This window comes from Salvelinus fontinalis, chromosome 7 (genome assembly GCF_029448725.1).
Source record: "Salvelinus fontinalis isolate EN_2023a chromosome 7, ASM2944872v1, whole genome shotgun sequence".
Taxonomy (NCBI): Eukaryota; Metazoa; Chordata; class Actinopteri; order Salmoniformes; family Salmonidae; genus Salvelinus; species Salvelinus fontinalis.
Genome location: NC_074671.1, coordinates 46753151 through 46768288, shown reverse-complemented (window position 1 = coordinate 46768288; position 15138 = coordinate 46753151). Strand labels below are relative to the sequence as shown.

Here is a 15138-nt window from a genome sequence, read left to right as displayed (position 1 = left end):
TTCATTCAGCACATAAAATGCACCTGATTTCAACATCCGTAAAATATGTATTTTCAACGTCCACAAAATACATATTTTCGATGTCCAGAAAATGAAACCTTTATTTAACTAGGCAAGTCAGTTAATTAACAACAAATTCTTATTTACAATGACGGTCTACCGGGGAACAGTGGGTTAACTGCCTTGTTCAGAGGCAGAACAACAGGTTTTTACCTTGTCAGTTTAGAGATTTAATCTAACCACTAGTTTACCTGCCTCACGTAAAATACGTTTTTTCTATATCCGGAATATATGTATTTTCAATGTCCACAAAATACATATTAGCGATGTTTAGAAAAGACGTATTTTCGATATCCGGAAAATAAACCCGGAAAATACGTCTTCTCACCTTTCATTCCGCACCTAAAATGCACCTGACGTCTGGAAAATACATCTAAAAGACAAGATAATTTGCTTACTGGGAAACTACTTCATGGAGTTGAGTTTTGTCAGCTAGGGAGTATATTGCTTTTTTGCATTGTCTCTCTTCCTTCGTGGGTTGATCTGAACAGGACACGTTAAACAACTTCCTATAAGAATCCATCATATTTATTTCACCTATCTAATGTTCTTCGATCAGAGCATATGAAGGAGAGGACATAAAAGGAGGAATCCACGCAGACTATTGAGATGTATCCCAACTATGAACGGTTCTCTTCCTCTGATTGGATTCCAGTCATCTTTAGGCTGCCCGAGCTCGCTTTCGATTTGACGAGAGGGCGTTTGAGTAAACGGAGGGGAGGGGTCTGAGGGTGGAGTAAAGAAAAAAACAAAGACAATCCACACCAAACGCCATCTTGAAACTGTGGCACTGGTCACAGGAGAGGGAAACGTTGAGGATACTGCACGCTTGGGAAAATGATGTACTGCCGTTCTTGTCTTTGATACACTCATGACTTGACAGCAGCGTGTTGTCAAAACTTATTCGCTGTTGATCTCATGTGCGTTTCCCAACGACGTGTGTGATAACATTTTGGTTGCTCCAAAGCTGCAATTGGATACGATTTTTACAGACACTGGTTGCCAGTTTTTACGGTGTGCACAACTAGCTCGTAAAAGCCAACTGACAGAACACATTGCAATCCATTGGGAAGGGGAATTACAATGTTTCTGTTTGGAATCGGATTATGCGCTAGCATAACGTTAACTTTACATTTTGGAAGGTGAAGACAGCGTCGTGAGTACCAAGAAATTAGATGTATCAAATATAACGTTAGTCCGCGAAATGTGGTGTATTGAAACGTCTTTCTTATCTAGCTAGCTGACGTTAGATCATTTACGATAGCTAGAAAACGACGTGATTTTAAACTACCTGAAGCTAGCTAAGATTGAGGGTTAATTAGATATGTTCCATTATATTTTTGCTAATTTGACTGCTTAGCATTATTACCCGGTTTCGTCTAACTAGGTAAATTAACAAGATTGAATGTGAAGAAAAGTAACAAATGTTAAACACTGGAATAGTTGCCTAGTATTATTGCTAGCTACTAGTACTGTAAGGTGCTACGGATAGTTAGACCAACCTGCAACAAGTCAGTCATTAGCTATGGTTTTAACCATTTTGTAGCCTCTAGCTAGCTACACAAGTATCACCTCTTCCACATTTTTGGACATAATTCTTCAGGACCTTCAACTGTGTAACGTAGTAGCAAGCCTCTTGCCTGGCCAGTGGATATTTTGGAGTCTTCTCAACAAACACCTGTCAACTGGAAAGTCCGTGTTAATACCACACTATGTTGACAATACTAGCTTGCAAACTAGCTGGCTAAGTTACATTTTTCTTTTTTTGCACAGACCTTCACAACACACAGTGGAGGAGCAAACCTTTGCAGCTGTGTTGTTTATTTCCCGGAAATAAAAGGATTGCAATTGGATTGAAAATGGGAGCCGCTAGCGAGCTGGCGTTTGCTGTTTTTCTCATCTCGTTTTCCTCAGGTAGGTGGATATCTGTTGGTAAAATAATTGGCTTTGTATATATGGTTGTGTTAGAAATACTGTACTACTGTACACAGTCAGTGATACAATGCGTCTTGGCCTTTGACCGTGACACCTGCCTCATTTTAAAGTTTATTACACTTTGCTTGAACAGAGATCCCGATTTGTTTTTCTTTCTCATTAACAAGTATACTGATACCTCCTGTTATGTAAAAAATGCAATTTGTTGCATGGCTCAGTCTGTGCAGTAGCAGTGATTGGATACTTTAATCCACTTGGATGTCTTCTGAATCAGGGACTTGTATAAGTGGGAAGATATATGTTGATTCATAAGTTAAGACGAATTGCAGTGTGTGGAAATACCTGGAATATGCCTCTTCCTCAGTGTGTGCCGCATTACATTTCCAGTGCACCAAGACCACTGACAAAACAAAATCAAATCAGAAGCATCCATGGTGCTATCATCTGAGGGGAACTAGCCATAAGTCACCTATGCTATCTATCATTTTGTAGAGTGTTAGGGGTCAAAATGAAACTGTATATGGTGTTTTACTTTGTATTTCATGTCATATAGAAGCTTCTCAGGAACACAACACTATTTCATGAAGATAGGACTTACTGTTGCTGAGATCTTATCTGAAGTTATCTTAAAGGTCAAAGACCAGTCCACAACCTTATGTTAATCCCTAGTCAATAATGGCACCAAATCACCTGTTGGGATTCTTACATTCAACATGTTTTTTCCCCAATAAGATATTGTTTTGCCATTTTTAGGGTTGGTGTAGAACAGAGATGATTCAAGTAAAATGTAATATTACACAAACATGCCACTTAATATGCAAATGAGTCAGTACGGAATACAATTACAGTAATGCAAGACCAATAATTTTAAGGTAGGTTGGTCATATTAACAATGATCATGATTTATGCAAAACAGAATGTGTAACAATATGAACCAATTTATGAAATTAGAATGCAACTTTTTATACTATTTTATGCAAAGTAAACTCAGCAAAAAAAAGATGTCGCTTTTTCAGGACCCAGTCTTTCAAAGGTAATTTGTAATAATCCAAATAACTTCACAGATCTTCATTGTAAAGGGTTTAATTCTTACGGCTGAGATCCCTTTAACTGAATCAATATGACAACAGCCAGTGAAAGTGCAGGGCGCCAAATTCAAACAACAGAAATCTCATTAAAATTCCTCAAACATACAAGTATTTTACACCATTTTAAAGATTAACAAGTTTATCTCACCACAGTGTCCGATTTCAAAAAGGCTTTACAACGAAAGCATACCATGCGATTATGTTAGGTCAGCACCTAGTCACAGAAAAACACAGCAATTTTTCCAGCCAAAGAGAGGAGAAAATTAATCACTAACCTTTGATCTTCATCAGATGACACGCATAGGAATTCATGTTACACAATACATGTATGTTTTGTTAGATAAAGTTCTTATTTATATCCAAAAATCTCGGTTTTAAATGGCGCGTTATGTTTTGCTTCCAAAACATCCGGTGATTTTGCAGAGAGCCACATAAATTTACAGAAATACTCATAATAAACATTGCTAAAAGATACAAGTGTTATGCATGGAACTTTAGATAAACTTCTCCATAATGCAATCGCTGTGTCAGATTTCAAAAAAGCTTTACGGAAAAAGCACACCATGCAATAATCTGAGTACAGCGCTCAGACCAAAACAAGTTATACAGATACCCGCCATGTTGTGGAGTCAACAGATGTCAGAAATAGCATTAGAAATATTCACTTACCTTTGATCTTCATCAGAATGAACTCCCAGGAATCCCAGTTCCACAATAAATGTTTGTTTTGTTCAATAAAGATCATTTATGTCCAAATACCTCCTTTTAGTTTGCGCGTTTAGTTCACAAATCCAAGTTCACGAAGCGCAGGCCAGACAAAGTAAAACAATTCCATTACAGTTCGTAGATACATGTCAAACGACGTATAGAATCAATCTTTAGGATGTTTTTAACAAATCTTCAATGTTCCAACCGGAGAATTCCTTTGTCTTTTAGAAATGCAATGGAACGCAGCTAACTCTCACGGGCGTGCGTGAGACTAAGCTCATGGCACTCTGCCAGACCTCTTACTCAATCAGCTCTTATTCTCTCCTCCACAGTAGAAGCCTGAAACAAGGTTCTAAAGCCTGTTGACATCTAGTGGAAGCCTTAGGAGGTGCAATCGGGCCAAATTTTACACTGTATTGGATAGGCAAAGACTTAAACCTACAAACCTCAGATTTCCCACTTTCTGGTTGGATTTTCTTCTCAGGTTTTTGCCTGCCATATGAGTTCTGTTATACTCACAGACATCATTCAAACAGTTTTAGAAACTTCAGAGTGTTTTCTATCCAAATCTACGAATAATATGCATATCTTAGCTTCTGGGCCTGAGTAGCAGGCAGTTTACTCTGGGCACCTTATTCATCCAAGTTACTCAATACTGCCCCCCAGCCATAAGAAGTTAGACACGGTTTCCCATGCTTGTTCAATGTACCTTAAATAATTAATGAACATGCACCTGTGGAACAGTCGTTAAGACACTAACAGCTTACAGACAGTAGGCAATTAAGGTCACAGTTATGAAAACTTTGTACGCTAAAGAGGCCTTTCTACTGACTCTAAAAATACCAAAAGAAAGACGCCCGGGGTCCCTGCTCATCTGCATTAATGTGCCTTAGGCATGCTGTAAGGAGGCATGAGGACTGCAGATGTGGCCAGGGCAATAAATTGCCATGTCTGTACTGTGAGACAGCGCTACAGGGAGACAGGACGGACAGCTGATCCGAACATCATACATGTGGGATGGGAACAACAACTGCCTGAGTTACACTAGGAACGCACAATCCCTCCATCAGTGCTCGGACTGTCCGCAATAGGCTGGACTGAGGGCTTGTAGGCCTGTTGTAAGTCAGGACCTCACCAGACATCACCGACAACATCGTCGCCTATGGGCACAAACCCACCGTCGCTGGATCAGACAGGACTGGCAAAAAGTGCTCTTCATTGCCGAGTCGCGGTTTTGTCTCACCAGGGGTAATGGTCAGATTCGCGTTTATCGTCGAAGGAATGCATTACACCGAGGCCTGTACTCTGGACCGAGATCGATTTGGAGGTGGAGGGTCCGTCATGGTCTGAGGCGGTGTGTCACAGCATCATCGGATTGAGCTTGTTGTCATTGCAGGTAATCTTAATGCTATGCATTACAGGGAAGACATCCTCCTCCCTCATGAGGTACCCTTCCTGCAGGCTCATCCTGATATGACCCTCCAGCATGACAATGCCACTGCGCGTGATTTCCTGTAAGACAGGAATGTCAGTGTTCTGCCATGGCCAGCGAAGAGGCCGCATCTCAATCCCATTGAGCACATCTGGGAACTGTTGGATCGGAGGGTGAGGGCTATGGCGATATTTTTTTTCTTCCCCAGAAATGTCTGAGAACTTGCAGGCTCCTTGGTGGAAGAGTGGGGTAACATCTCACAGCAAGAACTGGCAAATCTGGTGCAGTCCATGAGGAGGAGATGCACTGCAGTTCTAAATGCAGCTGGTGGCCACACCAGATACTGACTTTTGATTTTGTTCAGGGACACATTTTTCAATTTTTGTTTGTCACATGTCCAGTTCATGTCTCAGTTGTTCTATCTTGTTATGTTCATACAAATATTTAGACCTGTTAAGTTTGCTGAAATTCTTATTTACAACTCGGGGTTTGGATCCAGCAACCTTTTGGAAACTGGCCCAATGCTCTAACCACTAGGCCACCTGCTGCCCCCAAATGAGTAGGGTTTTCCAAACTTTTGACTGGTACTGTACATGTATAGGGATTGGTAATGATGCTGGCACAATACAGCCCAGGGTTTCAGTTAGATGCTGGCTTTCCCAATTTTTTTCCAAATAATAATAAATCAGTAAACTTTTATTTTTATTTATTTTTAAATAAAAATGACTACCAGCCAAAATGTCTGGGAGTGGGGAAAAATCCCATTGCAAAATAATGCTTTTTATTTATTGATGGAAACACATTTTACTGTCATGCTTTTAGGTGTTGGATAAAGAAGATACATAAACAACTATCACACACGCACAGCATACAGAGCCTATTGTCCTCAGCTTGTTGCTGCTGGAGTAAAATGTGCTGTTATAAGACCGTATATTGCGCAACAATTCTAAGTACAGTCGCCTGTTAAAAACAGTTTTTGTGCACGGTTTAAAAGCTATTTTTATCTCAACTGATTATTGAAGCGCACCTCCCATTCACATGCAGGCAACGGTCTATCAGTTAAGAACAAATTGTTATTTACAAGGATGGTGGAACAGTGGGTTAACTGCCTTGTTCAGGGACAGAATGACAGATTTTTACCTTGTCAGCTTGGGGATTCGATCCAGCACCCTTTCGATAACTGGCCCAACGCTCTAACAATTAGGCTACCTATTTCTATGCTTCCCATTTTATTTTTTTGTACACAAGCTGAAAATACAATATTTTTGGTTATTGATGAGACATTTCACAGCGGTTTAGATGGTACACTGATTCTCCACGTTCTCTATACTTGTTTTGTCACAAACTGAAATTAGGCGAACTACTAGAATTTTAGCAACCAGGAAATGGCGGAGAGATTTCTGCTTAGTGACCCTTTTCAAATTATACTCAAGACACATTTTAGATGCTTGTCACTGACAGCTGCTTCTCAATAATCAGTGCCACGCTCACTGCCCAAATTGCACACTTCTCAAATAGGCATAGTAGAGGTCGACCGATTTTATGATTTTTCAACGCCGATAGCGATTATTGGAGGACCCAAAAAAGCCGATACCGATTAATCGGTTGATTTGGATATGTATTTGTAATAATGCCAATTACAACAATACTGAATGAGCACTTATTTTAACTTAATACATAAAATCTATTTAGACTCAAATAATGAAATATGTTCAATTTGGTTAAATAATGCAAAAACACAGTGTTGGAGAAGTAAAAGTGCAATATGTGCCATGTAAAAAAAGCTAACGTTTAAGTTCCTTGCAAAGAACATGAGAACATATGAAAGCTGGTGGTTCCTTTTTAAAACGAGTCTTCAATATTCCCAGTTAAAAAGTTTTAGGTTGTAGTTATTATAGGACTATTTCTCCCTATACCAATTGTATTTCATATACCTTTGCCTATTGGATGTTCTTATAGGCACTATAGTATTGCCAGCCTAATCTCGGGAGTTGATAGGCTTGAAGTCATAAACAGTGCTGTGCTTCAAGCATTGCGAAGAGCTGCTGGCAAACGTAGGAAAGTGCTGTTTGAATGATTGCTTACGAGCCTGCTGCTGCCTACCACCGCTCAGTCAGACTGCTCTATCAAATCATAGACTTAATTATAATATATTAAACACACAGGAATATGAGCCTTAGGTCATTAATATGGTCAAATCTGGAAACTATTATTTTGAAAACAAAGTTTATTTCAGTGAAATATGGAACGGGTGGCAACCCTAAGTGTAAATATTGCTGTTACATTGCACAACCTTCAATGTTATGTCATAATTATGTAAAATTCTGGCAAATTAATTATGGTCATTGTTAGGAAGAAATGGTCTTCACACAGTTCGCAACGAGCCAGGCGGCCTAAACTGCTGCATATACCCTGACTCTGCTTGCACTGAACGCAAGAGAAGTGACACAATTTCCCTAGTTAATATTGCCTGCTAACATGAATTTCTTAACTAAATATGCAGGTTTAAAAAAATATATATACTTGTGTATTGATTTTAAGAAAGGCATTGATGTACATTGGTGCAACGATTTTGCTTTTTTCGCAAATGCAGTTTTGCTAAATCATCACCCATTTGGTGAAGTAGGCTGTGATTTGGTGATAAATTAACAGGCACCGCATTGATTATATGCAACGCAGGACAAGCTAGTTAAACTAGTAATATCATCAACCATGTGTAGTTAACTATTGATTATGTTAAGATTGATTTTGTTTTTTTATAAGAAGTTTAATGCTAGCTAGCAAATAACCTTGGCTCACTGCTGAACTCGCGTAACAGGTGGTCAGCCTGCCACGCAGTCTCCTCGTGGATTGCAATGTAATCTGCCATAATCGGCGTCCAAAAATTCCGATTACCGAGTGTTATGAAAACTAGAAATCGGCCTTAATTAATCGGATCGGCCATGACAATTTAATCGTTCGAACTCTAAGGCATAAGCCTGCAAGCTTGTGAAACAATGCACAACTATTAAAACTTTTTTTTTAAAGAAGCAAATTATTCTCGATTCCTTTGTGGCTAAGTCAATCTTTCTGGTAAAGTATTTGAATAATATTATTTATTTCTGTATAGGTAGGAGTAATTATATAGAGTTGAAGTCGGAAGTTTACATACACTTAGGTTGGAGTCATTAAAACTCGTTTTTCAACCACTCCACAAATTTCTTGATAACAAACTATAATTTTGGCAAGTCGGTTAGGACATCTACTTTGTGCATGACACAATTTTTCCAACAATTGTTTACAGATTATTTCACTTATAATTCACTTTATCACAATTCCAGTGGGTCAGAAGTTTACATACACACTAAGTTGACTGACTTTAAACGGCTTGGAAAATTTCAGACAATGTCATGACTTTAGAAGCTTCTGATGGGCTAATTGACATAATTTGAGTCAATTGGAGGTGTACCTGTGGATGTATTTCAAGTGTGTGCGAGCAAGGATGCCTACAAACCTGACTTACCCCAGCTCTGGCAGGAGGAATGGGCCAAAATTCACCCAACTTATTGTGGGAAGCTTGTGGAAGGCTACCCGAAACGTTTGACCCAAGTTAAACAATTGAAAGGCAATGCTACCAAATACTAATTGTGTATGTACGTTTCTGACCCACTGGGAATGCGATGAAATAAATAAAAGCTCAAATAAATCCTCTTCTATTATTCTGACATTTCACATTCTTAAAATAAAGTGGTGATCCTAACTGACCTAAGACAGGGCATTTTTACTAGGAATAAATGTCAGGAATTGTGAAACTGAGTTTAAATGTATTTTGCTGAGATGTATAGTTTTGGCATATTTATTTGTAACTTTCTTTTGTTGTCCAGAAGCTAAAGCACAACCCTAGTCATATTAGCAACCCATCCTAGTTATTGCATCTTTAGATTCTTGAATCTCTGTCACATATGGAAGCGCCATCAGGTGCACTGTTTAAAATTGTGTTTTCTGGCACATTGCATTTTGGCAAGTGTTTGAAAATAATGTTTTATAAGCTGTTAATTAAATCAGTTGCATGTTCTGTTAAGATGTATTACCATTTTAAATGTGATTTATGTCATTCTGAGCACCGTGGGTGGAGGCCCTAATGGGTTATGCACCCAATGGCGGGTAAATTCAAATCTTCCCGGGTCACGTTGTTCGGCGCCACATTTTCCTAACCGACACCCTGATACAGCCACTACAGAGCAGCGCTGCCTCTCGCCCAAAGCGTTACCTCAGCAAACGGCGTCAAGCCAACATACTCCCTCATACAGCTAGCTAACATCTTGTCATGAAAACAGGTGGGAATGTGAATTTTGACTTCTCTACACCAAAATGTAGCTACAAAACTCTACTTTGTAACCTGTTATGTTTTTTTAGTGTCTCTAAAAACATCTGAATGACCAAAGCGAAGGAAAAAAACATTTAACCTTCTATTTCAGTCCAATGGATGTCTGATGACTGTGAAACACCCTCAGAACGTTCCCATACTTGTTGGTAATACAATGTCACATTAATCTTACTCTGGTAGAGAGTAATACCAATGGCAAAGAGCAAATATGAGCACACGGGTTTTGTGAAGGTTTGTTTGAATCTGTTTGAAGACAGATTTGATTTGACAGTTTTTAGCACGGCACTTTACATTTCGGCCCATGGTTAACTTCCACATTCAGGTTTTCAAAGGACTTTATGTATTTTAACAACCATATTTAGTGAAGGTGTATTTGATCACACATAGCGTCCACTGTTTGTCGTGTCACCTGAGTACCCACTGTCAATAGATGTTATCTTAGATGGGAAGTCATTGGGGAAATACCATTCTGACCTGTACTGTTTTCATTTGAGTGTTGTCACTGGTTTGTCATACTGTGGCATCACATAACCTCTAGGCCTATACTGGAAATGTAAAATAAAACCATATGTTTTTGTCTGGTGGTGGACCTCGTCTCATTCACTTCTCTAGGATAGGGGGCAGCATCTTCAATTTGGATGAATAGCGTGCCCAGAGTGAACTGCCTCCTACTCTGTCCCAGATGCTAATATATGACTATTGAATATAGTCATATAGAAAACACTGAAGTTTCTAAAACGGTTTGAATGATGTCTGTATAACAGAACTCATATGGCAGGCAAAAACCTGAGAAAAAATCCAAACAGGAAGTGAGAATTCTGAGGCTGGTCGATTTTCAACTCATCGCCTATTCAAATCCCAGTAAGATATGGATCTGTTTGCACTTCCTACGCCTTCCACTAGATGTCAACAGTCTGTAGAACGTTGAATGAAGCCTGTACTTGAATGAAGCCTGTACTGTGATGTGAGTGAGGCTGGATGGGAGGTGTTTTAGTCAATGGTCTGGCAGAGACAGTTCCTGGTCATGTGCATTCCACATGATATCGCCTTGTGTTCCATTATTTCTGTAGACACAAAGGAATTCTCCGGTTGGAACGTTATTGAATATTTATGATAACAGCACCCTGAAGATTGATTCTCTACTTAGTTTGACAAGTTTATTCGACCTGTAATAACTTTTTGAAGTTTTCGGACCTGCGCGAGCGTTTGGATGTGTACTTAACGTGCTAGCAAATGTTTTTTTTTATATCTGAGCGCCGTCTCAGATTATTGCATGGTTTGCTTTTTCCGTAAAGTTTTTTTGAAATCCGACACAGCGGTTGCATTAAGAACAAGTGTATCTTTAATTCTATGTAAAACATGTATCTTTCATCAAAGTTTATGATGAGTATTTCTGTTATTTGATGTGGCTCTGTAATTTTTCTGGATATTTTGAAGTCATTTCTGAACATGGCGCCAATGTAAACTGAGATTTGTGGATATAAATATGCACATTATCGAACAAAACATACATGTATTGTGTAACATGATGTCATATGAGTGTCATCTGATGAAGATCATCAAAGGTTAGTGATTAGTTTTATCTTTCTGCTTTTTGTGACTCCTATCTTTGGCTGGGAAAATGGCTATGTTTCTCTGTGGCTATGTACTGACCTAACATAATCGTTTGGTGTGCTTTCGCTGTAAATGCTTTTTGAAATCATACATGTTGGCTGGATTCACAACATGTTTAGCTTTAATTTGGTGTGATTTCATGAAAGATTGATTTTTATAGTAATTTATTTGAATTTGGCGCTGCATTTTTACTGTCTTTTGGCCACGTGGGACATTAGCATCCCACACCCTAGAGAGGTTAATAAAGACTACAATTTGCTGACTTGAGACTATATGGAATTAAATGCAGAATCCTCACTGGGGAGCAAGCGGCCTAGATAATCCTGTATGCTGTCTGCTTTTGAAAGCTGCTGCTGCCCTAACAGTTGGTCAGTCAAGCAGTGTTTCCCCTATATTCATTTAGCAGCTGAGATGTGCTTTTAAAGGGATAGTCATTAGCTCAATGACTGGAAGTCTATGCAAACAGCTACCCCTGCCACCTTTGCCACCACTGCTGAAAAAATCCTAGGGGTAACACTGTCACGGTTATATTTTCAAGGTTTGATGACGCATGCAAAAGTATTAGCTTTTCTGTCCACGTTACACATTTACATTGTTTCTTCTGCGTCTTTTTTTCTGTGTTAAGCCTGAATATCTGTTACTGAACGTGGGTGTTTGTATACTGATGTGAGTAGGAATTGAGGACAGTAAATATGCATAACCTAGACCCTGAAGAAAGTACTGCAGTGTGATGCTCAACAAAGAATTCAAATGTCTAGCCTCAAGCAGTCCTTTGACTCTGATTTGGGACAAAGGCCCATGTAGAGTTTGATCCTCTTTAAAACAAGGCTAAGGAGTTTAGACTACACAGCCATATGCTGAGGGTAAAGTAGCTCTAGCCCAGCCGCTTAAATCTTCAGCTCAAAAATGTGTAATGACTTATGTTGGCTTCACCAAAGCCAAGCAACAGCAGTATAATTGAATCACACTCATCTTGACATGTCATGTACAGTAATACAGACATGCTCTGCTGGACTAGATTTGTTACGAAAACTGAAACCAAACTCCGCTCTGACTGACTGAAGTGGTTGAGGTTTGGTGTGGGATAATAAACGGCTCAATTGCTGTCGCTCGCCTGCCCATGGCCCATTCCAGGCTTTGTATCCGGTTCAGGTTACCTGCTGCCTCGCTCTCTAGAGTCTGGACTTGGGTTCAAATAGTATTTGAAATCATTCAAGCTTAAACTGTGTTTGATTAAGCTTGCCTGGTGCATCAGGGCCAATGGAATAGTACCATAAGTGCAAACCTCTCCATTTCATATACTCCAGGCAGGCTCAAGTAAACACATGAAGTATTCGAAAGAGGCCAAATACTATTTGAACCCAGGCCTGCAGCGTTCCTCGGAGTAACCAGTCTCCAAGGAACCCTGGAGGCCCCAGAGCGGAGCCCAGGCATTCTTCACTGTGTCAGTGAAAAAGAGCATGCTCCCACCCCCACCAGGGCTCATGTTGACACTGTCAACCACCAGCAAACCAGACCAGAGAAATGATGAAGCGAGACAGATGTAGCAGGTCTAGCCCCCCCCCCCCCCCCCCCCCCTTAGGTCCAGGCTTCTGGATGGATGGATGGCACAGCTGCAGAACATCTCCTTAGTTTTGGCTAGCACCATTTTCAAGAAGCAAGGGGAGTTGCACTAAAGATCTTCACGTGTCCAAAATATTGGACTCGTTCCGAACTTTTACAGTTTGTTATTTGGGTTAAACTCTTTCTGCAATATTTTGGTCGCTCACAGTTTAAGGAGCTGCTGGAGTTGGCTGGCACTGTGTCCCTGTTTCCTCGTGTCCTTCCTGAATAATTAGAGCCCTATAAAATCTGTGATGCAGACCAAAACTGAATTCAACAATATTCAAAAATGTATTGAAGTTAGTAGGAAAACCCCTAAATGTAATCTGAGATCTACCGCATAGATTTTTTTTAAACATGACTTAAATGTAAGCCTATGCAATATTAACCCATTAAAAATGTAGCAATGAGGTTTGTGCAGTAAACTATAGGTCCAATACATTATCACTGCATATTGGCTTTGCTTGAACTGCCCTGCCAATGCATTGTTTGGGCCATTTAAAAAAAATATATATTTGAGGTAGGCTATATTATCACACTGGTAATATATCAGTTGTTGTGTTACTTGTGAAACACAGCTGAGTGAGCATACATTTAAATAATTTATTTTTATTTTACTGGGCTGATGGTGCCTGCATCTGATGGACATTCTCAGCAGAGGAAGAGAGCAGCAGACTGAGTGTCCGCCTCTCCCTTTCCTCCACTGACACTGACCAAAAAGGGACACTGCCTTCCAGATGATGGCAACTCGAGTCGCACTGCATTATTTCTGCCTCGTGCACAAATTCATGTTACTCCTATGAACAGACAAAGTTAAACATTCCTCGATATTAACAAAGTCCCAAGCCGCTAATAATAACAACGCAAGCCTATAGATACTCATTTATTACTGCTACAGTGCTTGTTGTAGCACAGATTGGAAATACGAAGAACGTGCATTTTATGGCTTAAAGTGTTGAATACAAAGTTTTGGCAGTGCTGAGTATTAACTTAAACATGAACTCGCTCATTAAAACACCATCTCTTTTGCTGTATTCGTTGAGTCTCTCTGTAGTCATGGTTTTAAACGTTTTGAAATGTCACATTATCAACTTTGCTGTAGCTTTCTTTTATGCCTACTGCGTTACTGCAGACACAGTCATCTGAGCCATCCGATTGGCCAGTTGTAGGCCTATAGTGCACTTTGCTTTCCCGGCAGGCCCAGAGAGAAAATCGAGTTTGTACCCTCAGACACATGAAATGGTTTAAAATTGCACCCATTCGCCTACCTGGTTCACAAGGCAGGCGAATCTACCCGCAACAGCCCGAGACGAATATATATTTTTTCGGAACACAAGGATTTATTGTTGGGTTTTTTACAAAAATGTTTCGCGATCGACCGTTGGTGACCACTGCTCTAGAAAGTTGAGTGAAGTTAAATCTCTTGCCGCTTTCTGTGTGCACATATTTCTGCTCTGCGGTCTCGGGGCTACTGCGCGCAGCTTAGAGGGAACATAGGTTATCAAATAAAACAAACATTTTATTAATGTGAGTAAATTATGGTTAGTAAGTAATGAGCATTAATTGGCAGTTACTACCATCAATGGACTTTTATTGTTTTACCCAGTTTTAAAGAATTCACCCAGAGTGCATTTAACATCAATTTTTTTTATGGAAATCGAAAACCGCAAAAAAAAATTATAACCATACAGTCCTCAAATCACTAATTGCTCAGCACTACAGCTTGGTATTGCAACTGCTTGGTATCTGACCAAAGCCACTACAAAGGGTAGTGCGTACGGCCCAGCACATCACGGGGGCTGAGCTCCCTGCCACCCAGGACCTCTATACCAGGCAGTGTCAGCGCAAGGACCTAAAAATCGTCAGATTCCAGCCACCCAAGTCCATCCACTCACACATACTAACTACACTGACACTACAACACAAACGCACACAAAACACTCACATGCGTATTGACGCCACACACACTTTCCCACTCTTCACATACGCTGCTGCTACTCTGTTTTATCTATTCTGATTGCCTAGTGACTTGTACCCCTACCCACATGTACACATTACCTCAATTACCTCTTACCCCTTCACATTGACTCGGTACCGGCCCTCCTTGTATATAGCCTCGTTATTTTATTGTGTTTTTATTCATAGCACATTTTTCTTTTTAACTGCATTGTTGGGAAAGGATTTGTAAGTAAGCATTTCACGGTAAAGTCTACTCCTGTTGTATTTGACACATGTGACAAATAAAATTAGATTTGATTTGTATTTTCCTATAACTTTCTGAAGAGGCAACGCGGGAATTCCCCTGCCTGTGTGTTTTTCTACTTTGTATAGCC

The 15138-nt window shown here is 39.8% G+C and overlaps 1 protein-coding gene across 6 annotated transcripts in view; it reads left to right on the top strand.

Moving 5' to 3' along the window:
- The first annotated feature begins 815 nt into the window (after positions 1 to 815).
- Positions 816 to 15138, top strand: part of LOC129859543 (activin receptor type-2A) — a 54959-nt gene continuing 40636 nt past the window's right edge. For 4 of the 6 annotated variants that reach the window (XM_055929427.1, XM_055929428.1, XM_055929429.1 and 1 more), the window contains exon 1: positions 816 to 1974. In XM_055929427.1, the coding sequence (XP_055785402.1) occupies positions 1920 to 1974 (55 nt within the window). In that variant the 5' untranslated portion in view covers positions 816 to 1919. The remainder of the gene's footprint in view (positions 1975 to 15138) is intronic. The other 2 variants (XM_055929426.1, XM_055929430.1) reach the window with 2 other exon arrangements.